This window comes from Branchiostoma belcheri, unplaced genomic scaffold, assembly GCF_001625305.1.
Source record: "Branchiostoma belcheri isolate BF01 breed outbred unplaced genomic scaffold, Haploidv18h27 scaffold61, whole genome shotgun sequence".
NCBI classification, from domain to species: Eukaryota; Metazoa; Chordata; class Leptocardii; order Amphioxiformes; family Branchiostomatidae; genus Branchiostoma; species Branchiostoma belcheri.
This window is the reverse complement of record NW_017804254.1, coordinates 778,999-801,764: the sequence shown is the minus strand read 5'-3', so window position 1 is coordinate 801,764 and position 22,766 is coordinate 778,999. Positions and strand designations below refer to the sequence as shown.

Here is a 22,766-nt window from a genome sequence, read left to right as displayed (position 1 = left end):
AAACCTGGAGGTTTATATATTGCCTTTCCCAACGCTATAAGATTAAAAGTTACCATTGATACTGATTGAAACAAAATTTAAACGAAGAAGACAAAAAATAACAGGAAATAAACGGAAACAATTCGAATAACTAATGAAAGAATACAAATCATATATCTGAACAAATAAAGAAGATCAAACTAATTAATCTAGTTATTACGAACATAAGTACACATGTAAATAATATGAGCAAGTCAAAACAACAAATCAAGGAAAGCAAACAAACTCAGGAAATTTTAATTAAAAGCTTTTTGAAACTGGGTAAGAAGGGACATGTCGGAAACTTAATCAGTTCATAACCCGCCAACATCTGGTCGCCAAGATTCATGTGATAATTATCATGACGTAAATGAAAAGGGTTAGCGATGGCCAGGTTTCAGTGCATTATATATATATTTATTCTGGACATACTGGGTAACGATAGCCTACGTAGCAGCAACTTGGTAGCAGGCTTATAGAACTGGGGGGTTCATTGGTCTTCGGCTGTTTTCTGATTGGCCAGTTCTAACGGGGGTAATTCAACCAGGCCGGCTATATATGTTGTCTATATGCAATCAGAAAATAGCACATAAAAGCTCCCAAACACCCCGAAGACCCCCAAAACGCCCAGTTTTTGACATACTATGGGGGCTAGGTAACGACACAAGCCTACATTGGCTACAAGACGGTGTATCATTCAACTGTATAAGTGTAACAGGAGCTTTCTGACACGACGTCATTCAACTTGTCTTAGCTTTGTCTTGTTTTTGTTCCCATGGTTTGTCTAAGATTGTCTTCAAATATTTACATATCAATTCGTAGTTGCTGAATAAATACCGGTTCAACTACAGATTTCGTTAGTCATTGACGAAAACCATTTACGCTTCAGTTTGCCGTGCCTCAAGGTAAGTGTCATTCCTTTTCCTGTCAGTTCACGCCTAAAAACCTCACTCGGAGGCTTCAATGCCAACATGATCATTTTCAACGCTGAAAGGAAGGTATTTCATTGTATGTGTAGGGGGGGGGGGTTGTTAGGAAATTTTGGTCTGATTTAAAATCAAAATACATGTTGTATATATTCACTCTGCCTGCCTAGCAGAAAAAAAAGACCACTCTATTAGCAAGAGAAATACCCAGCGGAAGCTTTACGGTACAACTCAGTTACTGTTCTTTTTTTTTCGAATCAATGAGCTAGTCTAGTCAGAGAGACAACGCGGACCCATATAGAGCAAAGAATCTGCCAATTTTGTAGTTTATGTAAAGTAGAAGACGTTCATTTTATCATTGATTTTTTTTAATTTTTTTTAAATCCTTTATTCACAACATTTACATGTACATTGTAACATTGTAAAAGGACAACAATACGTGTACATTACATATAAAAAAAACAGACAACCCTATTTATACAAAGATAATTCTGTTTTAAACATATTAGCTATTGCAATCCCATCATATTTGTCATTTTCCAGCCAACTTTATTTTATCATTGATTGCCATTTGCGTGATAGCGATAGAATTATTTTTTTCAGTTATTATTCCACCACTTCAAATATTTGATAGTACAGAGAAATTTATATTCCTTGTAGCCTTCAAGAAACCAACTCTAACTAATCACACAGCCTTCTATATTTCCACTATTACTAAGAAGCGAGGAAGTCGAATATACTAGAGTACACTAGAAGTTTATACATACACGTTTATGTATGACTGTCAACATGTGGCCTGTATTTAGCCCAGTGGGGGCAAAAATGCACCATAAAGGTCTTCATTGATTCATATCCGCATCCCATATTGCGGTGCTTGCGATGCACTAAAGGCGACCTAGTCACGTGTTTTGGTATAAGGTTAGCCTCATTCGCAGGCTTGTGAGGTGGCGGCGTTAATTTTATTCGGTGAGCGACGCGAGTTTATGCCGCGGAGGGACAGTTTCGCTGCCGTCTCTCCCCGGAAAAACTCCCTCGGCGGCAAAACCGTCCCTCCGCGTCCCTCTCGCGTCGCCCCCCGAATAAAATTAACGCCGCCTTACAAGTCTGCGAAGGAGGCTAGTATAAGGCGTTGTTGTTCCATTTTGGGCACTACTGTTGGCTTATGGAGTGTCAGGGAGGGGGGGTCTTCAACATTCCATCGTTCTAAAATAGGCACATGTATAAATAGATAGCTGTTAACGTAACCTCCCAATCAACTGGGGAAAGGTCAATGGATTATTAGAACACAGGTCAATGGATCGTTAGAACACTTCGTAAAAAGGGACGGTTAAACATTTCGAGCAGAAGTCTTATGACGATCACGGCGTCACAAAAAGCAAAGTTTATTTCATCGACTGAAATCCCCAACTCATCCAAACTAAATGTAAGTTTTTTAGAGGTTATATATAATAGGGATTTTCATGAATGCAGACAAAGATGTAGTTAAAGTTACCGCACAATAATGTATACCTCCGAGGGCATGCCATGGCAGACTTCGTCCCTATCTCGATGGACTTAGCCTCTACCAGGCCTGGGGAGGCGGCTGGAAAGAGTAGAAATTGGCCAAATAGAGTGATAAGCATGCCAAGGGAGTTTGTCCGTTGAGAAAACATTTCGCCGCACTCCACGATTTCTACTCTTTCCAGCCGCCTCCCCAAGCCTGGTAGAGGCTACCATGGAATTACCACTGCAAGGGGTTAGGTCTAGTGTCTACCAGGCTTCGGCAGGCGGCCGGAAATAGTAGAAATTGGCCAGACAGACAGATGATATGTTAGGGGATATGTTTCTCTATATCTTCAATTTCTACTCTTTCAAGTCGCCTCCCGAAGCCTGGTAGAGTATATGCTAGGTCATGTATGTACAACACATGACGCAAAAGTCAGCATCGGGTGCGGAGGGAAATGGCGACCACGCAGATAATAAATAATCATATGTTTATCTTTGTTGTGCGACGAAAAATGGGATGAGCAGGCGTAATTTTGCAATTAAAATGCCTTCGGGCATAATTTTGAAAATAAAGATTCTATATAGACTTAAATATAGAACAGTAAAACTTATCAAGCTATCACGCACGTAAGTCACTTTCACACAAGACGGTAGCAAAGCCGTGTGCGTGTAAAGTTAGTTTACCCACACAATATGCTGTATACTTAGTACGTCCCAGTGTAGACCTCTAGCGGCGGGGATTGGCATGGCATGTATGTGTGGAGTCCAGAAACCAGGGCAAATTAAGTTGAAAGACACGTTATACTTCATTCTGTGCATAAGTAATGCCGTGGTGGATCAAGACCAAAAGTCCCTGAGGTTTTTGTCCAGTTTCTTCCTCACAGGTAGGAATATTTTCTGTACAATTTCTAAATCCTCGAGGAATGTTCATCACGCTACGTAGACAGTATTACTCATATAGTTCATGACTTGGAGCGAACGTTAAAAACCCATTCAATGCCTGCTATCTCCATTTGGAGAGACCAAGGACATTCTGATAGCATGTCCTTGGAAAGACCAAGGTCATTATATAATGTCATATATAAAAAATAACAGGACGTCAGTGTCCGAACGTTTGCTGTATCTATAAATGTAGTTCGGCATGTCGTCTGCTAGTTTGCGCGATTCCGGTTGTCTCTTTTCTTACATCATAGCAGTACTATTGCTATAGTCTTATTGGCCATGTAATTATATGTCTGAAAACCCCTATCGTGGAACAGATCATTCACATCATTATTGGTGCCCTTGGGTTTTGTTGTTCTGCGCTAACTGGGCGTTCTCCAAACAAATTTGAAATGTGGGGTTATGTGTTGTTCTATAACGTCTCACTGAATGTTTGTTTAAGGGTTTCAACTACGCGTTATGCTTGAAAGTTACTAAAATGTTGTTCAGAAAGTATATATACGTAGTTTACCTGTTTGGATGGAAATGTACGTATCAAGGTTGAAGCAATTCAGGCTTTTCACACCCGCCATGTTGGATTACAGTGTACGTTAAACCAAGGACATTCTACACTAAACACCCCAACATGCTGCTAGCTAATAATAAATTTACCCGACAACACCTGGTCGCCGAAATTCATATGATTATTATCATGAAGTCAATGAAAAGCCTCTATATTGGTTGGGTAAGCGACGGTCAGATCATCAGTTACAGTCAGTGCATGTTTATTCGGGACATTCCAGGTAACAGACATAAACCTACAATTGTAACAGTAGGGGGGGGGTGTGTTATTTCACGAAAATCTTTAGATTCAACTTTAGCCCAGATTTTCTAATACTCCCATGTCTTGGGAATACATTCATGTAAAAAAAATTGAAATCGAGCCAAAACCCCACCACTACCCTGAAAATTACTTTTTCAACCCCAGAAACGCATGTGTTTGCCAACTTGCACAGTTCCCCCACATTTGGTAACGTACAACGGAGTAATATGTCAGTCCTAGGCCCTTTAATGGTCTTTTATGTGGTATGGCATACCGCAAAGATACTTTGCACTATTCAACAATGTCAAGGACATATTGTAGGTCAAAGGTCACCAAAATGGTACAATATACCTATTTTCTCAAAATTCCACCGTTATAAAAATTATAGGACATATATAGATAGCTGTTAACCCAATCAACTGGGGAAAGGTCAATGGATTATTAGAACACAGGTAAATAGATTATTAGAACACTTCGTAAATGGGCTGTTGGAACGCTTCGATCAGTACAGTGTAGCTAATGATGACCCTGGTGGCACAAAAAGCAAAGTTTATTTCATCGACTGAAAATCCCAACTCCTTCAACCTTAGTGTACGTTTTTTAGAGGTTATAGGGGATTTTCATAGATTGAGACAAAATTGTAGTTACCACATAATCATGTATACGTGGGATATCGCTAGTACCATGCAAAAGACGCAGTGTTTGTCTCGATGGACTTACCGTTGAGAGGGTATATAAGAAGTACATTTCTGCTTGTGTAATGGCTGTTTTCTATCCCTTTCCCTAACAGTCATATAAAGATGGACAGCACTACAACAGCGCTGGTTGCTGCAGTGACGGGAGCTGTGACGACGGCGACCGCCTACGCGTACTACCAGCGGGACTGGCTGAAGGACCAGTGGCTGGCCTTCATCTCTCCCGTCATCTACAACTTTCTGACGGGGACAACCAGGGAACAGCGCGCTCTCAAGTACCTCAAGGTGAGTTAAATGCTAACAAAGGGAATCTGGTGGATAAATCGAGTGAGGGCTGTGACATATGTAAGATGTATCACATACTGATAGTTGTAGGTGATGTGTTTTTATTTAACACAAAATTATGTGGAAGTAAACCCATAGTGTCACAAATTCAGAACCTTCCCCCTTCCCCGACCACCAATAGGGACCGGTCACTCTGACTAGGTTTAGGCCACGCCGATCGCGACCTTTCGATACGAATCGGATTTAAGTTAATTTGAGTCAAATTTGACTGCCCGCCACGCCCCAATTAACCACTGCTGATCTACTCCCAACTAACAGACAATATGTCCCCAACCATCGCCCGACCCCCATACAATCTTTAATGTTTTGAAGCATTTATTAAGTTGCCCTCGGGCAGGAATTTGCAATAAACAACTTCATTAAGCTGGCACAACCGAACAGTAGCCAATTTGTTGAAACCTTGCCGAACACCAGCCAATCACGACCAACCTTGCTCCGGACCTACTCCTATCCAGAGTACTCGTGGTTGGAGAAGTTCAGCAATCATTGCAAACGGTTGGTAGACCATATTCGGCTATTTAATGACAGCTTTAAGCGTTTGCTCGTGTCTAATTGTCGCCATGTTTTGGATCCTACAATACAGGAGCATGCCCGGGAGGGAGACCCTGACAGCGTCCTGGCCACTTTTGACGAGTTCTGCAGAACCCAGGAATGGGCCATGAACGCGGCGGAGGAGAAAGGCGAGATCCTGGACGAAATAGTGCGGTCGTGTGGCGTAGCGGCAGAGTGCGCGACTCGGAACTTTGAGTCCCGAGTTCGAGTCCTGACATGCCACCGATCTTGTGCCCTTGGGAAAGGCACTTTACACGGCTTTCCTCACTTAGCTCAGGTGCAAATGAGTATTGTCCTGTCATGTATTTGTCCCGTGTTGGTGGCGGCATTAATATAAGTTGAAAAAACTTGAGTGTGTCGTCACCACGTCTGGTGATTACATGTTGGAATTTAAAAAAAAAAAAAAAAAAATAGTGCGCGAGCTCCAGCCGACAACATGCCTGGAGCTGGGGACGTACTGCGGCTACTCGGCGGTTCGCATCGCTCGGCAGTTGTCTCCCTCCGCCCGCCTCATCACCGTGGAAGTCAACCCGGATTATGCCGCCGTGGCCAGGGAGGTCGTGAAGCTCGCCGGGCTTCAGGACAAGGTATGCATACACACTTTTTTTGCCCCCACTCATACCAAAAGTCATTCTGAAACTGTACAATATAAATATTCATCAAATCATGATTAGGAAAAGTTCACTTTGATTAATTTCATCACTACATACTATAATATTGTCAAAATGCCTCAACTCAGAAGAAATCACGTCGAGTCGTAAAACTCTACATAAACATGGAAATTCTGCTAAAATATTATATGTAAAAGAAAGAAAACGTTGGATATTCTTATGTTTAAAATCGCTCCAAGATTAGTTTATCACGAGATTTGTATCCTTAAGAGTCGTCTTTTTTTGCTGTTGTTCTGAGCAAATGATGTAAACAATTGTTAGCCAGCCTTGCCTAACTTTTATACATCAAATAATCATTTGCATTAACCCGATTTACAGGCGACTATTTATTATTATAAGTTGATTTCTTGGAATTCAAACTCACTTGAATCATGTTTCAACAGATCGAAGTCATCAACGTTGACAGTGCTGACGTCATCCGGGAGCTCAAGCAAACCTATGACGTCACGAAGCTGGACCTGGTGTTTCTGGACCACTGGAAGTACCTCTACATCCGGGACATCAAAATCATCGAGGAAGAAAAGTTGCTGAAGAAGGGATCTGTTGTTTTCGCAGATAACGTCATCATTCCTGGAGCTCCCGGCTACTTAGAGTACATAAGGGGCTCGAAGGATTACAAGTCTACTTTCTACTCTGTACATTTCGAGTACATGGATGACATGAGGGATGGCGTGGAGAAGTCAGTGTATGTTGGGGATGAGTAAAAGTAACGCCATCTGGCGTGATTGTAAAAAATGGCAACTACAGATGGCGTACCTTTAATCTTTAACCTCATTCATGTGATATTTTTAACCAATAAGTCGCCAACGGTTTGTTTTAATGCAGTTTAGCTGGTGTACATTGTAGATCTTGTATTATTGCATTGGCTTGTGCAAGTGTTTTTAAAATTACAAATCCCCGCTAGACAACACATGTAGCTATTGTGCGGTATGAACCAATTTCTTATTTACAATGTGGGATGTGCAATGGGCAACAAAGGGGGTAGTGCAATGTCTACATTTACATATTTCTGTAATACTAGATGGACAACAGTGCTCTTCAAACTTTGTGCAGTTTTTAATAAAACAGTTTTATGTGGCACTAGAGTTCCAAGATTTCATACCTGCGACGACAATTCCTTTGCTATAATTTACAAATTCATACCTTACATCCGATGCCTTTAAATACGTAAAGGCAGTGGTTAAAGGCAAAGCGCTATACGCTGCTTTCATAATTTTATATGCCTATGGAAGTACAGTATTTAGACTTATGAAAGATGCAGAACAAAAAAAAATGTTGCCAAAAATCACCATTAATGACTCATTCGGATTAAAATAAAATATGAATAACCAATTGAAATGACAGAGGACAAAAAATGAGATCTAGAAGCACTAGTAAAAACAAAATATTTCCATACCTATGGAGTGAAATATAAGAAAAGTGTGCTTTTAGAATAATCTCCAAGCGACCAGGAGCGGTACTGCCGACAAGGTTCTGATATTACTACGTGATCACACCTAGGCGCTATTCTAGGACGTGTAATTAACTCCATACATTACAAAACTTCAGTCCAGATCTCGCGGCACACTTTTAATCAGACAAACACTACTGTGTCCGTAATCATATCTGTGCTGATGATTACTGGAGGTCAGAATAAGTTGACCCCCTGTAATCAACCTGTTATCGGACGGCCTAGATATGAACCCGGGACTAGTAAATGAAACATCGATCTGGTAAGGGATACTTTGTCTTACTGAAGTATAAGACAGCTGTATTCAACATACAGATTAAACTACGGGTACTTTGAGACGTAGGCATGAAATTCCAACGTCTATGTATAACTACAACGTCTATGCGTAACTGGTGCTTGTAAAATAAGTTTAAAAACTTGAGTACAGCGCCACATGGCCATTTTTCTTATAACGTTATGTTGATGAATAAAAAACGACAACGTTGTTTTAGTCACGTGAGAGTAGTGACAGTCTTCCTGTGTTTCCAGACAGTGTTTCCATGATCATTTGGTCACATACAAGTAAACAGACGGGAACAAAAGATCACAGATGGAACTAATTGCCATTTAGAAATGAGCAAACTACACAATAACATACAAGCTAGGTCTAGAGCACCATACGAGCTCTAGATCTATTTCAGCAAGGTAGCGATGATATTACGATATGGCACACGGTCTACATTTTGATATTTAGAAAGGGCAAAAGTACTTGTATCTATACTATGTGTAAATTTGGCAAAAGAGAAAGTAGGGTAAAATTAATCAATATCTTGAAGGGGTTTTGAGTACAATATGCTGTATGCGTGCAACAGTAAATCCATGTATTGCTAATAAATCTTGATTTATATCAGTCGATACGCGGCTTTAACGGAAATTGGTAGTTCTGAGTTGAAAAGGTCTGAAAAAATCGTGTACACAAACTTTGTCGCGATTAAAAAAAGATTGATTAAAACAACATAAGATTGATGAACAACATATATATGACTGGAGATAATATGACAGTATGAAAGCATGAAATAATGAGTTAATTATTAGGACAATTTAATTTGTAAGAAATTGAGTTCTTTATTGCAGGTTCATGCCCGAGGGCTAATTGCAAACAGACATTGACAAGAATAATGAGTACAGGATGTAGTGATATAAAACTATATGCTAACATGAAGTTCTACGTATACGTACTGTCCATGCAGAGGTTTGGGTTTTGGGGTATCTTTAGTGTGTTTTTAGGCTTTTTTTTATCGGGGTTTCTTTTTCTTTGGGTTGGGTGAAAGAAAAATTCCAGTGCAAAAAAGAAACCCCGATGAAAAAAAGCCTACAAACACACAAAAAATACCCCAAAACCCAAACCTCTGCTTGGAGAGTACGTATACGATCTACTTTAATATCTAACTTATAATTACTATCTCTACTTAAAACTAATAACGTTGGTACACAGGATAAAGAGTGGATATGCAATACATAAACAGGTAAGTGAAACATGGTAACTACTATTCTATTCTATTATACTATCCTAGCCAAGCTATTAGGGGGTTACCAAATTTCATTGAATTCTAGCACACGTACACTGCTGGGTGGATCGATACAATAACGCCTGACACAAGCAATAACTTCTCCCTTCGCTCTTTATAGGCGGATACAATAAGAGAAGCTCATCATTTATTTATCTACATGCATTACTAACACAATTTACACACTCCTGTCCGCTCCGGCGCGTTCAACACTCATCAAACTTTCATCGCAGGCGAGTGTAACATCATCGGAATGACAAATGAACAATAAGCTGAGGTTTTCCTACATCATAAAGATACGTTTGGAACAACAAGACGATTCTTCATTTCGTGTTAGAAAAATAATTCAACACGCGTAGAGTAAAGTTAGTAGAGAGGGGCTAGTATGTGCGGAGAGTTGGAATGAAAATGACAATGAAATATGGGTTAATCATTATGTGAGTGTGGGCACCGCCCATAGCCATTGTGTGCAGCGACTGATTGGTACCAGGAAGTCTTTTGTGCATTTCTATAAGAGCTGGAGACTGTTCGGAGTTAGCGATTTGATACCTAAACGAAGTCTGTTCGTTTCTTATAAAAATGTATCTACAAGTAGCTGTATATACTTGACATGGTTTTCAAGAAGTCTAAGTGTAATTTCAACAATGTTTGGTAAAAGTCCATCATGAGGATATAGGAATATAAAAAGCAGGATCATACAAAAATTTCAAAAGAGATTTTGAAACTTTGCAACAGTCCCCGCCACCAAAAGCCACGCCATTGTTTGCCATTTTATTGTCTTACATATAATCAAACTTCCGTAGCAGCTAAATGGTACGGGACCGGTGATAGGCTGAAAGGATTGTCACGACTATTTTAGGCAACAGTGTGTCCTGGCTTGTACGTGAAAATTGCCATCGGTAATAATAGCTCGAGGCGGCCTCCAGTTTTAATACCCATTTTTTTGGCAGATGCAAATTCGCAAGGTAACTTGGCGTGGTGACAAAGCGCTATAGCAGAACTTCGCATGCCAGTGCAGACCGTCCAGTTTGAATCTCGAACCTCATTTTTGATTCGTCACCGTAAAGTGCAAATATATTTCTGAACAAAAATTGTGCCACTCTGATGGAGTCGAACGACACTTGGTTTCAACATGGCGCCCGTAGGGACCACCCTGATCCAGTGCTGTGACTGTCCGCCTGAAGCTGAGAAACCGCTACCAATGGCAACCACGACATCAGCCCCTGGACAAGAGGTAGGAATAATCACTCTGTACTCCATTTTCATGCGGACAGGTTAAGGCCGTAAGAAAATGATACGATAAGACTGTAAAGATATAGATATGAAGTCTCTGCTACATTCTATTTCATGTGATACGATCGCGGTAAAATTATATCTTTTTTCCCTATGGAGATCGTAGGTGCCACTTTTTCATGAAAGACATTACCGTCTAACAAAAAAACAAAACAATTAATGACAATTTTACCTACCGATTTGAGCAAACGCTGCAGTTTCTTCCTATATCTCCTGTACATTCCAAGAGAAAGATTGGAATATTCTACACAGATCGTTTGGCCATTGGAAATAGCCTCAAGGGAGGACGAAATTATTATTGTTTTGGGTTTACAGTAATAAGCAAATTCTATCATTTTTAGCTTATATTCTCTACAATCTATATAGTCAAGTTCGTCATACTGCGTCGACGTCATCGTTTCCTGTATTTTGTAGTTCGTTTTTCTATATTCTTAAAAGTTATGATAATGTCAATTCTTCTGCTTCTTCTGCCTGATTCGCTTTTGAATTCGATCCGCCCACAGCATGCTAGCAATATCAGTGACGTGCTACAAGCTGGTCGTTGAAAAAGCCCGGTGCCACCAGTGCGGTTAGTTCTCCCAAAAGAATTGTGATGAATTCCTCGGCACATCGGTCGAAATTGCTCCACTTGTTGTAGCTCTCATTCTCTCCGCTTTCAACGTCATTGTGTCAAGGTACAGCTTCCGGGGTGGATGTGTCGCTACCTTAAATTTAAACCACGCCTACAGCGTATATTGCACTGCCATATGTGTCAACTGTCTTGGTAATGTTTTCCATGTAATGGAAAATCCATAATAAATCTCACTAGTTTTTGGTCTACACTGCTCTACAGTAAAATTTCAAGAACCTGTAGACCATTATTAGTGGTCTATTATCAAATTACATATTACAGGTGCAACTAAAAGTAGCGGTGTATTTGTCATTGGAACATAGGGCAATGAACAGCAACAATAAATTTTAAAACATTCTTTGGAATTGCCAGTTTGATGTGAGACAACACAACCAAAACTGGTTTTAAAAGAAATAAAATACTGAGAAATTTTTGCTACTTTTTGACAGTGGGAATTTCCATGGCGGGAAATACCATGGCAACCAATCGTGACGTCACTATCCATAATAGTCTCCACCACGGTGACTCTGATTATCGTCTGCTACAACCACCGTCAGAACAAGAAGATCAGCGCCCTGAGGAACAACCTGTCGTTTGTTAACGACCAACTGGCCAAGCTGTACGGACCTCTGTACGGCAACAGGCTAGCCAGCCACAAAATTTTTGAAGAGGCTGTCGGAGAGCTGGTGGACAGGTATGGTATCAAATCAAATCAAATCTTGAATTATTTAAACTTTGCAGACATGCTAAATTTCTTAAGACACAACTGAATTGTGTTGAAATTCTACAGATACGTAAATTAAATAGAAATGTTTATTGCAAATTCATGCCCGAGGGCTAATTGCATACAGACACTAACAAGAAAAATGTAGTGATATAAGACTATTTGCTAACAACTTCTACGTGTACGATGTACTTATCGAACCTACTATCTCTACTTAAACCTAATAACGTTGGTATACATACATGGTAAAAAGTAGATATACAATATGTGACCAGGTAATAGGAACAAAGTGACTGCTATTAAAAGCATATTAACATTTTAATAATTAAAAACTACAATACAATACTCATCGACTTAATACAATTGCACATTCAAAATGCGTCCTCTGCCGTTTGTAGGTCTTTCGTGGTTCTCACGATGAAAGAGTTTTTGTGTTTTTTATGCCCTGTCTCCAGAAATGTCGCACTATCGAGACTGGTCAAATTTTCACGAGAAAGTTGCCGAAAAGTGCAGAAGGAATGTAAAAACAAACACCTTCAACTGACAATTGCACCAATTTGAAAGCACCAGCACCTACCCAAGCACTTGCTCATACCGAAAGAAAGACTTACCAGTTAGCTTCGAGAGGTTTGTTGAAAGTTTACTGAAAAAAAAAACCGAAGGCATTGCTCACGCTTGTATGGGCAGATTATTATTGATTTTTCATTAAATTAAGATGTCGTGCACATTTGAAATTTGTACTTGACCGTGCAAAAAGCTCTGCCACATTGCATGTGATAACGAAGTAATTCTATTTCAACTACAGCCTAATGGACTATAAATTGTTGCAGGAGGCCAACCGTGCCACGCAAGATTGTCATTTCTCCGTGTGGAGATGGGACAGGGGTAGGACAAACGAGCGGGTCAAACGATCAATAGTGATTTGTCACCTTGCCAGAAGTGGTACCGGTCGATATTGGTTCGGTACTGATAAAACACTTAGCATGCCTCTCACGTGCGCCCACTGATTATCATCATTCATAATACCAGTAGTAAGAAATTAAATTGAAATTTATCATCCCTTTATTTTTCCGTTAAATGAAGCTGCAATGAAATAAATTTTCGAGAAGACTTGAGCATTTGAGATGACAGGTTGAAGATGAAAGAGGTGGTATAGATGGGGCATAGGACCTTCTCATATTGATTTGCTCCCCAAGGTAATTTCCCACGGAATGTAAAAGCTATGAGCTGGGAAAAGGGCTCTGCCTGGCAGGAGATTCCGTGGTGTAGCGGTTATCACATCTGCCTAACACGCAGAAGGTCCCTGGTTCGATCCCGGGCGGAATCATTTTTTTTAAATTTTGAAAGATGAAATGAAACTTCTTCAACATTATATTATCGAAAGACGTATATTATTGAAATTTTTTGTGTGTCACTGAAACACATGATAAATTTAACTTTGAATATATGTACATGTAATTAAAATATCTATGCCTAAAAACGTAAAATAAAAAAAAATCTCGTTTTTCATCTAGCCGTTACATCAACGGATAGACCAACATACGCTTTAGATCGCCGCGATTTAAAATTCATTTTATGCCTGAAAGCTTTTGTGGGATCAAGCCGTGTTTCACCTTGCGTTGTGTCGTTGACTACTGATTCTGTCCCAATTCTCGGTGTGCAGAGAGACGGAAGGTCTTGTGGACTATCTCATCAAGGCCCGCTGGATCTGGGAGAAGAACACCACGGAAGGTCAAAGGTTACTGAACCGCTGGCGGACCTTCCTGTATTACGTCATCCACCCCCTGGACCTGAAGGCTGAGGAGATCATCCGGGACAATGCGCACCTATACGAGGACGGGTGCCCGGATGTGTTCAGGGACTTCATCGTGCACGTCAATCACCAGAAATTCGTCGTTGGTAAGTTTCAAATTCTCCCATGTCTTCATAGAATTGGCGGGAGAAGAAGACATCGGAAAGAACAAATACATGACAAATAGGTTGTCGTTTAATCATGAAAAATAAAATTCGTTAATCATCAATATTACAATAACTATTTTACAACCAAGTTACAAGCGTATATTATGTTTTTTATTTTGTTGCAATCATTAAAAAACGGCAAAAAGCAAGTAACTGGATTTTGAAAATCATATTCAGTCGCTTGAGTAACTGCTTTTTGGCGTATATTATTACCTGGGTATGATTTTTAAAATCATATGACCTCGTGACATTGGAACAGTACCAATTTTCGTGGGGTTGTCAAAAATTGTGTCTAGTCTTTTTCTGTTTAAATTTCACTTCTATCTTTTTTTTAATGGATTGTATTTTCAAATAAATTATTCAACCTAAACTAAAATACGTTTTAATAGACAAATACTACAAGTCCTAGCATTACTCCTGTGTCCTGTCCCCTGTATAATGGTACGGTCCAAAAAGTGGTCGATTATTCTAATAACCGACCACTTTTGAGTTTACGGCCTGATACTAGTAACCAATGGGAGATGGAGCCTTCTGATTAGTCGACGCATTCTGGCTATATGATAATTATATTTGTCTTCCTATTTTGGTACATTTGAGAAATAATCCTTTTCTACATTTCTTCAGCGCGTTGGAAGAAGTCGGAAAGAGGCGAAAAACTAGACATGGATGTGGAGTTCTCGGAGAATGACTTCTCGCGAGACAACAACGCGGGAAGCTCCACCTACCGTCTGTTCTGGACTCTCGAGGAACACGTGACCGAATCGTACGAGAAACTCGTCAAGAGAAAACGGAGGCTGATGCGACTCATCAAGGAGTCAACTGGCAACGGGGGAGGGAAGTTAGAAAAATAAAGGCCATGTGAACTGAAGAAGGTCGTGCAAATTTGAAAATAAACACGAGCGTACGTCTATCATTTGGACGGATCCGGTCCGGATCGTCAATTTGATGATAAGATGAACAATAACGCTGCAATTTCACACAATTGTCAACGAGATGTTGTGTAAATTTTAACAATGCAGAGAAAAATACATTTTTACACGAGGCATACGTGTACAAGAAAGGAGATTTAGACTGATCTCGGACCCTTCCTTGTATGTGACACAACAATAGCAAAGTTGGAGCGAAAACATTTTGACATGTGGCGTGACACATACTAGTAGTCTTAACGCTGTAGTTCCAGAGCTTTCAAGAAGGAGGCGCTGCTGTACAACGAAATTTCAGAGGCTGCCCTTGGCTATGCGGATCGATAACCTATAACATAAACGGAAGACACACTGTACATGTACTAGTATTTAGCATTTCATGTGGATTGCAGATCCTGCAATAAGGCAAGAATTAAGAAGGACAAACAATTCATAATCATCATAACGAGAAAACAAGTTAACTTGTCACATCATCCTGACAATATTAATATGTACAATATCACGCCCAAGTTTGCTAACTGCGGTAATAAGGTTATGTCTTCATCACCGTTCTGTGCCTGTCTTTTTGTGTAATTGAGTACAACCCAATATGTTACTGAAGTTTTTTTTTACAATTCTCAGACGAAAATATTTCTTTTGACCGGGGCCAAAATGGTGCGATAAAGCGTCGGTCACAACCCGCCGTGCGTGCTTTTTGTCCGGACGTTTTATTGGGAAGCCACGTCTCCTACGCTTTTCTGAAAACGCGGGGAAGGAGTGGCGTCGACGCACGTCACTCGCACGGTTGCGCAAGGTGTAAGAGTGTGGTCTGCACGCCACGTCTGGCCGTGAGCGGTTGCGTGCATGTTCGTTGCGCAAGTGGTAAGTGAGTTGTACGAGCTTACAACGTACGATCTCTGTGCGATTGCAACTTTACCGTAAGGAGGCCGTACTCACACGTGCTTCTTCCGTACGGCACGTACGGGGCACGCGCGTCGCCCGTACTCGCACGTACGGGTGGTGAATCCGCAGACCGCACGCAGAAAAAAGTTTTACATGCACTTAAAGTTCTACGGCGTGTCTGACGGTGCTCCCAAATCCGTAGGATTACGTGCGGAGGTGGTTACGTCCTCACCAATTACGGATGCCCTACGTTTGTCCATGTTTTGCACGTAGACAGCACGTAGATGCACGTACGGCGGGTTGTGACCGACGCTTAAGGCAAAACAATGTCGTCGTTTCCCCCATTTACACACAATGAGTTACACGTCGACAAGTCTAGATGGAATTTGAAAACAGATTGTCACTATCCTCTATTGAAACAGCTTCTAGAGTTTCGGAATTGGTTCTCGGGGTTGCTGGTTGGTTTTCACTTTGAATGAATAGTTTAGAATCCGACGACTCCACTCCTGAGCCGCATAGGGGGAAACCAAATGTACTGTTAGTAAAACATGTACGCTGCTGATATCATGCCTCAAAGAAATGGTGAAGCTATTTAATTTATATGTTGTTTCCTATTTATATTTCAGTCCATACCATGGTATGGATGAAATATATTGTGTTCTCTCATGTTTCTTCTTCTCCTCCTCCTCCTGCCAAACAGTCAAAGGGATTCAACTCCGCCATCATTCAGCCAAATGGCTTGAAATTTGGCATGGAGGGAGAGTGGGCCAATACCCCCAGGCGTTTTTTCAATTTTTTTGATACATGCCTTTGAAAATTTTTTATGAAGTTTTTTTGGGGCATTTTTCGCCAAAATATGAATTTTTGGATCCTGAGCCCTGGTTTTACAACCAAATGATCTGAAATTCAGTATAAGGGTACCTTGAACATGTGTCTACAGAATAGCAGCGACATATTTGGCATACACCAGTTCCAAATGACTCATTTGGGGGACTTTAATGGCTATTTTCAGCAAAAAAAGGGCCAAAAGTGCTATACCCGTTCCATGTTCTATTCAAAGAATGTCCCGTTCCATCTGCCCTTGGCCATGGAACACGTGTTCCATTGCGGGTTACCTGAGGTCACATTGCACGTAAGTCGTGCGTAATGACCCACACATTCAATTTTATGTGCCTTAGACCTTCAAAATGTATCAAATCTCATCATTGTTAGTATTTGCATACCTGTAATAAGATTAGTAAAGCTTTCGAGATTTAATGTGCTTATTCTTGCATCTTTGTTCTCAATTACATAGCTACTATATAATTCATTTATTTGAGAATATTTGCCAGTTTTACACTTGGGTAATTTTGGAATAGTCCACTTTTGCGTGGGAGGGAGATGGACTGAAATATGCTGTATTTGCTCCCAAGCAAATGTCGGCCTCTCTAGTTCTAATTCTATTTTGTTTTAAGCCGCAGGGAGGTACTAAGTATGAGTGGAAATTTAATTTCTTACTTAACACAATCAGTAGTAAGAAATATACAATTCACATGTTCATGTGCACAAGTTACTTACAATAAAGCAGACATTGAGCTGTATCTGTGTTGAGACATTTAGCATTAAAAAATATACGATTTCAGTGATAAAGTATTTAGTGATCACGTGTAAGCAATATCCAATGTTATCTAATAAGCGCCATCGGTAGGTTACAGGATGCGCGCAAGATAAAGAAGTACAAATTGAAAATAAAAATGTCTTTATGACAATATTATGACATTACACAATACAAGATTACTCAAGTTACGCCTTAGTAGATACTTTGGCATCTGCTATGTTTCATCAGTGATTATTTTTAACCTGTGCTTAAGTTTCTATTAAAACAACATTATAGCAACTTAATGAGGAAATGGAAATGAAAATCAAAACGGGAAAACCAACATAACTTCATTACTAGTTTCTAAAACGCAGTGTAAAGCCTATACCTGAAAAATAAAACGCAGGTGTAACTACGAAGTGCAGACTCAGATAGCGTTGTTACCAGTTTTCCTCTTCTTTTGGCACAGGCAGCAGGACATGGTCATTCCGAAAACCTACATCCGGAAGAAAAAAAAAAGGTCACTTCGATAACAAAGCATCCCATTCTGGGAGCAAGCAGGTAACTTACATGAAGTAGTAGTAGTAGTAGTAGTAGTAGTAGTAGTAGTAGTAGTAGTAGTAGTAATAGTAATAGTAACAGTAATAGTAGTAGCAGGAGCAGTAATAGTAGTAGTAGCAGCAGTAGTAGTAATTTTATAGTAGACTGGTTTAATAGATTATATCAGCAAAAAGACAGACGTCTCCTGGCAGCCGTTTTGGAAGGCTGACTTGCGAGGCTATTTACAAATTTATCATTCTATAAAATGATTATACATTAACAGTTGCCATCGTTTAGTAAGCGACTGTAAATTATTCAACAATAAAAATTCTACAAGACAATTTCAGTCAAAGATATTTTCCAAAACAGTGCTACCTACGGACCAATAACTGACCCGACATTAATTAAAAGTTGATAAAAGTTCAAGGCCAAGGATTCAATTACAAATCAGACTGACGTTTTTGTTAAGGTTTGCAAGATCACAGAATACGAGTACATCCGTAGGTGGCAGAATCAAAGCATTGAATAGGACAATTTATAGAGTTCCAGTATGAGGGTTCTCAGAGCATTCGCACGAACGCCTAGAAGTTTACGGAATTGTTTTAGATTTATTCTTGATGACAGAAGGCTACGTGACGCTCACCATCACCAGTCCGAACCCGATCCCCACACCTGCGATTATACCCGACTGCTCCTGCATCCAGAGGATGATGGGTCTTTTGCATGGCTGAGGAGAACATGGGGACAGGGTAAGGACACGTGACGTCAAAACTAAAACAACCAGTCACATCGTTTGATCAGTCAACGATGTAGAAATGTTAGCGGCTTTTGTTTTGAAGTGTCAACATCTGACCGTGCGTGGTCCAGGGGCGACTCTGTCTCTGGATCAAGAGGTTGGGAGTTCGAATCCCGGCTGTTGTCGCTCACCCGACATGCACGCTACAGCTGAAAAGGGGTGCAGTCCCTAGGACGGAACGTTAAGCTGTGGTCCACTGTTCATTGTACTTGCAGTCAAAAGAGCTAGTCGTATTTCTCCGGTACAGTGAACCTGTAAATACTGTACATAGCGTCAGTGAACCTGTAAATACTGTACATAGCGGTACAGTGAACCTGTAAATACTGTACATAGCGTCTGTCTCTGACATGACTTTGCCATGACTAGTGACTAGTGGAAGAGCTATGAGCTAAAGCTGGAACGATATAACATTTATCACTTTCCTTTTATACATTTGAACAAGCAACCAAGAAGACCATGAGCTGTACATGTCGGATTGTGTACTGACCCTGTCCCACCACGACATCGCGTCCAGCTCACAGCAGTTGTCGTCTGTGTCCACGTCACACGAACACGAGCTGGGCTTGGGATTGAAGTTCTTGGTGGAGTTCAGCCCGCAGCATTGCAGCTAAATCAATAGAAAATAAATCAGCATAAAGAAAGATTTTGAGATTTAGAAGCAATTGACAACTTTTCAATATATTCCACTAACTTATTTGATCGTAAAGCTTAAGTTAAAGACATAAATGTTTGGTATGGTATACCAAAAATAGAAAAACATATATAGCTAATAGAAAAAGCATGATATTATGCTTCACCTCTGACAAGGATGACTAAGTAACAACAACAACATGGCATACTCATGCGTAGTACCTGTCCTGAACATTTAATTAGAAGCGGTTGATCCAGAGATATAGACACAATATGCAAGTATACCGATCAACAACGAAAAAATGGAAGGATAACAATTCAGTGCATAAATTCTGAAAAGTCTATAAACCTTTTTTACGGCCTGTGGTTGAGTGGGTGAGTGAGTTTGTTTGTTTGTTTGTTTACGATGTATAGTTTGGTTGAATGTGCTGAGTAAGAAAGTATTTCTTGTACGATGACTCACGTTCTTCTGGATAGTGTCGAGCAGGGTCTGGATGGCCGGGTCGAAGTCACTGTAGTTTGTAGTTGAGAGGGTGTCTATGGCGTCCCCAACGGTAACGTAAAACTGTCGGAAAAAATTATCACACGTAATAATATGAAGGCAAAATTTAAACAAGAAGTGTTCATTCAGAGACCTAGTGTAGATAATAGATAGCTTATAGATAGTCATACCTTACCTTACATGGCCCCTTGGCCCCGTGCGGAGCATAGGACACCGACGATCCTCATATAGACAGTCATTTACTACATTTATTTCTATGTTTGAAAGTTTCAAATAGAGTACCATTCGCGGTAAAGAAAAAGATATGTCTGAAAATGTATTTTGCAAAGTTATATTGCTTCAAATCATTCAGTCGACAGAGCTGCTTCTCAGTTCAAGGACTCGTTTCTGGATTTTTACTTAACCATGCGAATAACGTACCACCAAGCTATGCTGGTACACATGTTAAACAAATTTGACTTGCTCACCTGATCCTTCTGAACCACATAGTACACGCCAATGGCGACCTCCAGACAGAGTAGGATCAACAGACAGGTGAAGAACTGTGAAGAAAACAAGATGAAGACATCTTCAATATAACTACTTTCGTTTTAATTCTACAACACTTCTCAGCACTAGATTATAAAAAAATCCTTTTACACTGATCCCGACATATTTTATTTATTTTAGCATTATTTTATCGAGTCAAAGACAATAAATTTTCAATAACTTATTCAAAGCATGCCAAAATGAATTCAAAGCATGGCCAGGGGACCAACGATTTACAATAGAGCGATGAAACAAGGAGCCAAGAAAGCAAAGAAACAAGCAAAACTAGAAAGGCAACATTTGCAAAGCAAATGCATAATGTTTGCCGTCGCATATGGCCTGCTCTATTAATTCTTAAAACACATTGAATTTTATATATATATATATATATGGTCAGACAGGAGTCTAAATCTCTCCTGCTGTACAATTGCAACATGATGCAACCCAACACTAGTTACCATGGTAACAGACAGTGTGGTTCAGGTCATTGACTTTTTTGGTTTGGAGAAGAAGAGGAAACGTAGCAAAAACAATATGTTCCTTCGGTAAGCATTATGAAATTATTGGCTCTACTTACGACCCCCAGGATGATCTGGTGTTCCTTCCAGGCCCCGACCGCCCCCAGGACCGACACGATGACGGTGATGACTCCGCCCACAATCAGCACGATCGCGCCTGCGTACAGCGTCATGCTGTCGGTGTCGGTGAGGGTGAAGGCGTTGGACGCGTTACTCTCCACCATCACCCAGATCCCCACTCCCACCAGCGTTAGGCCGAGCAGCTGCAGGAAGGAATGAATGAATGTACATATATTTTGTATCTGGCATGAATGAATGAATGAATGAATGAATGAATGAATGAAGACCTTTATTGCACATTCATTTCAGTGTCTGGAATGAATGAATGTGGACCTTTATTGCACATATACTTCAGTACCTGGAATGAAGGAAGGAGGGAAGGACGACCTTTGTTGCACGTATATTTCAGTATCTAGAATGAATGAATGAATGAAGACCTTTATTGTATATATTTTCAGTATCATCCCAAAAAGGGTTCTAGACGTCTCGCTATATATTTTATGATCAACGGTGTGTCTGAACTCATTTTACGATAGACACTAGAGGCGAATTTAGCGGCATAAACGTATACTCCGTGCCCACAAAAGATGTGTAGCTTTAGCTTAATTTATTGTGTACGTTTTCCCACTGGACTACTTAGGACTAGTAACCGTGACTACAGAACTTGACAAGAGAAACCAAAAAGACGTATAAAAGAAGCTTTAAGCCGATGTCATGTATCTTTGTATAGATCAAGTATGTATGAATTACTATCCTGAGCATTCATACATAATTTAGAGTCTATCAATTTTGTCTGAAGGTCCCTTTTCATTGCTGCATCATGTATGTACGTATTGAAACTGTCAGATTGACTGATGGACATATTAACGATGAAATTAACCAACGGCGTGTTTGATACTGTCATCATACGTAGCAACCATACTTTCCCTCCGTATAGTTTAGCTTTAGTTGAGGATAAAGTCATTAGTTAATTAATGTACATACGTTACTGAGAGCAAATTGAAATGACATAGAGAGGGGGACTACATACAAACATTCTGGACTGTGTTTTCCGGATCTACATATTAAACGTCACCACCACGACATAAAATGTACATGAATGCACGTGATACGACTGTAATATTCAATTAATCAATATTGACATATAGGATAAAGATTCACTATCAACCAGCGTAGTTAGACGAATTGTTGATCTTCGATAAAGAGGATTTTGCATAACTTGAAAGAGAACGATTTTGTTGTTGTTGCATTTGTGACCCCGGTGTCCCACTTCTACTGAAAACTACAGGTGAAAGTAAGGTGCCTACACATTGTTGTCAAAGATCGCTACGATATAGCAATAAAACACAAGATAGCATTACAACCTTTTTTTGGAATTTTCATGCCAGACCATAGATCTAAAACGTTGTTATTTGTAAACAGTTTACAGTTCCATTTTTGAGATCTTGAATTCTGACACACACCCATGACCTTGTAAGAAGTCTGTCAATTCGAGCTATAGTTATAATTACAAGGTTTATCCAGTGAACACAATATTATGTTAACTTTGTAGACTGTGGCTTCATATAATAATGATGTTGTGTCACTGATTCAGAAATTAATATTAGAACGTTTTCAAAAGTCATTTCAGACGACGTCTTTCCACAAATGCCACTTCTTGTATTTCCCAGTGCGTAACGCTGGGTGTGGCGACCTTCTCGTCTTACAATGCTGGGCAGTCAGGCAGGAAGTCGTTTAGCTATGTTAGCACTTGGCGTGGTCACTAGTAAGCTTCAAGAAGATGTTGGGGGGG

At 40.1% G+C, this 22,766-nt stretch overlaps 3 protein-coding genes and 1 non-coding gene across 5 annotated transcripts in view; 3 read left to right on the top strand and 1 right to left on the bottom strand.

Annotated features, from left to right (window-relative positions):
• The first annotated feature begins 823 nt into the window (after positions 1–823).
• On the top strand, positions 824–7,521 carry LOC109482930 (catechol O-methyltransferase-like). Of its 2 annotated transcripts, none has more exons than XM_019785826.1 (5): positions 824–923; positions 4,964–5,153; positions 5,797–5,910; positions 6,176–6,352; positions 6,820–7,521. In XM_019785826.1, the coding sequence occupies exons 2-5, from the start codon at positions 4,974–4,976 to the stop codon at positions 7,138–7,140; spliced, it is 792 nt and encodes a 263-aa protein (XP_019641385.1). In that variant the 5' UTR covers positions 824–923; positions 4,964–4,973; the 3' UTR covers positions 7,141–7,521. The 2 variants fall into 2 exon arrangements, with proteins under 2 accessions (XP_019641385.1, XP_019641386.1); XM_019785827.1 differs by lacking the exon at positions 824–923 and adding an exon at positions 4,742–4,764.
• Positions 7,522–10,493: 2,972 nt separating this feature from the next.
• LOC109482964 lies at positions 10,494–15,742 on the top strand. The gene is made up of 4 exons (XM_019785864.1): positions 10,494–10,667; positions 11,786–12,030; positions 13,724–13,959; positions 14,644–15,742. The coding sequence occupies exons 1-4, from the start codon at positions 10,566–10,568 to the stop codon at positions 14,868–14,870; spliced, it is 810 nt and encodes a 269-aa protein (XP_019641423.1). The 5' UTR covers positions 10,494–10,565; the 3' UTR covers positions 14,871–15,742.
• On the top strand, positions 13,315–13,387 carry Trnav-aac. Its single transcript has one exon. It is a non-coding gene; the product is annotated as a tRNA-Val (tRNA).
• Positions 15,743–17,340: 1,598 nt separating the features above from the next.
• LOC109482932 (CD9 antigen-like) overlaps positions 17,341–22,766 on the bottom strand; it is a 6,634-nt gene continuing 1,208 nt past the window's right edge. The window contains exons 2-7 of the mRNA XM_019785830.1: positions 20,974–21,177; positions 20,336–20,410; positions 19,830–19,931; positions 19,224–19,343; positions 18,584–18,667; positions 17,341–17,896 (exon numbers count right to left, since the gene is read on the bottom strand). Coding sequence (XP_019641389.1) covers positions 17,828–17,896; positions 18,584–18,667; positions 19,224–19,343; positions 19,830–19,931; positions 20,336–20,410; positions 20,974–21,177 — 654 coding nt within the window. The 3' untranslated portion in view covers positions 17,341–17,827. The remainder of the gene's footprint in view (positions 17,897–18,583; positions 18,668–19,223; positions 19,344–19,829; positions 19,932–20,335; positions 20,411–20,973; positions 21,178–22,766) is intronic.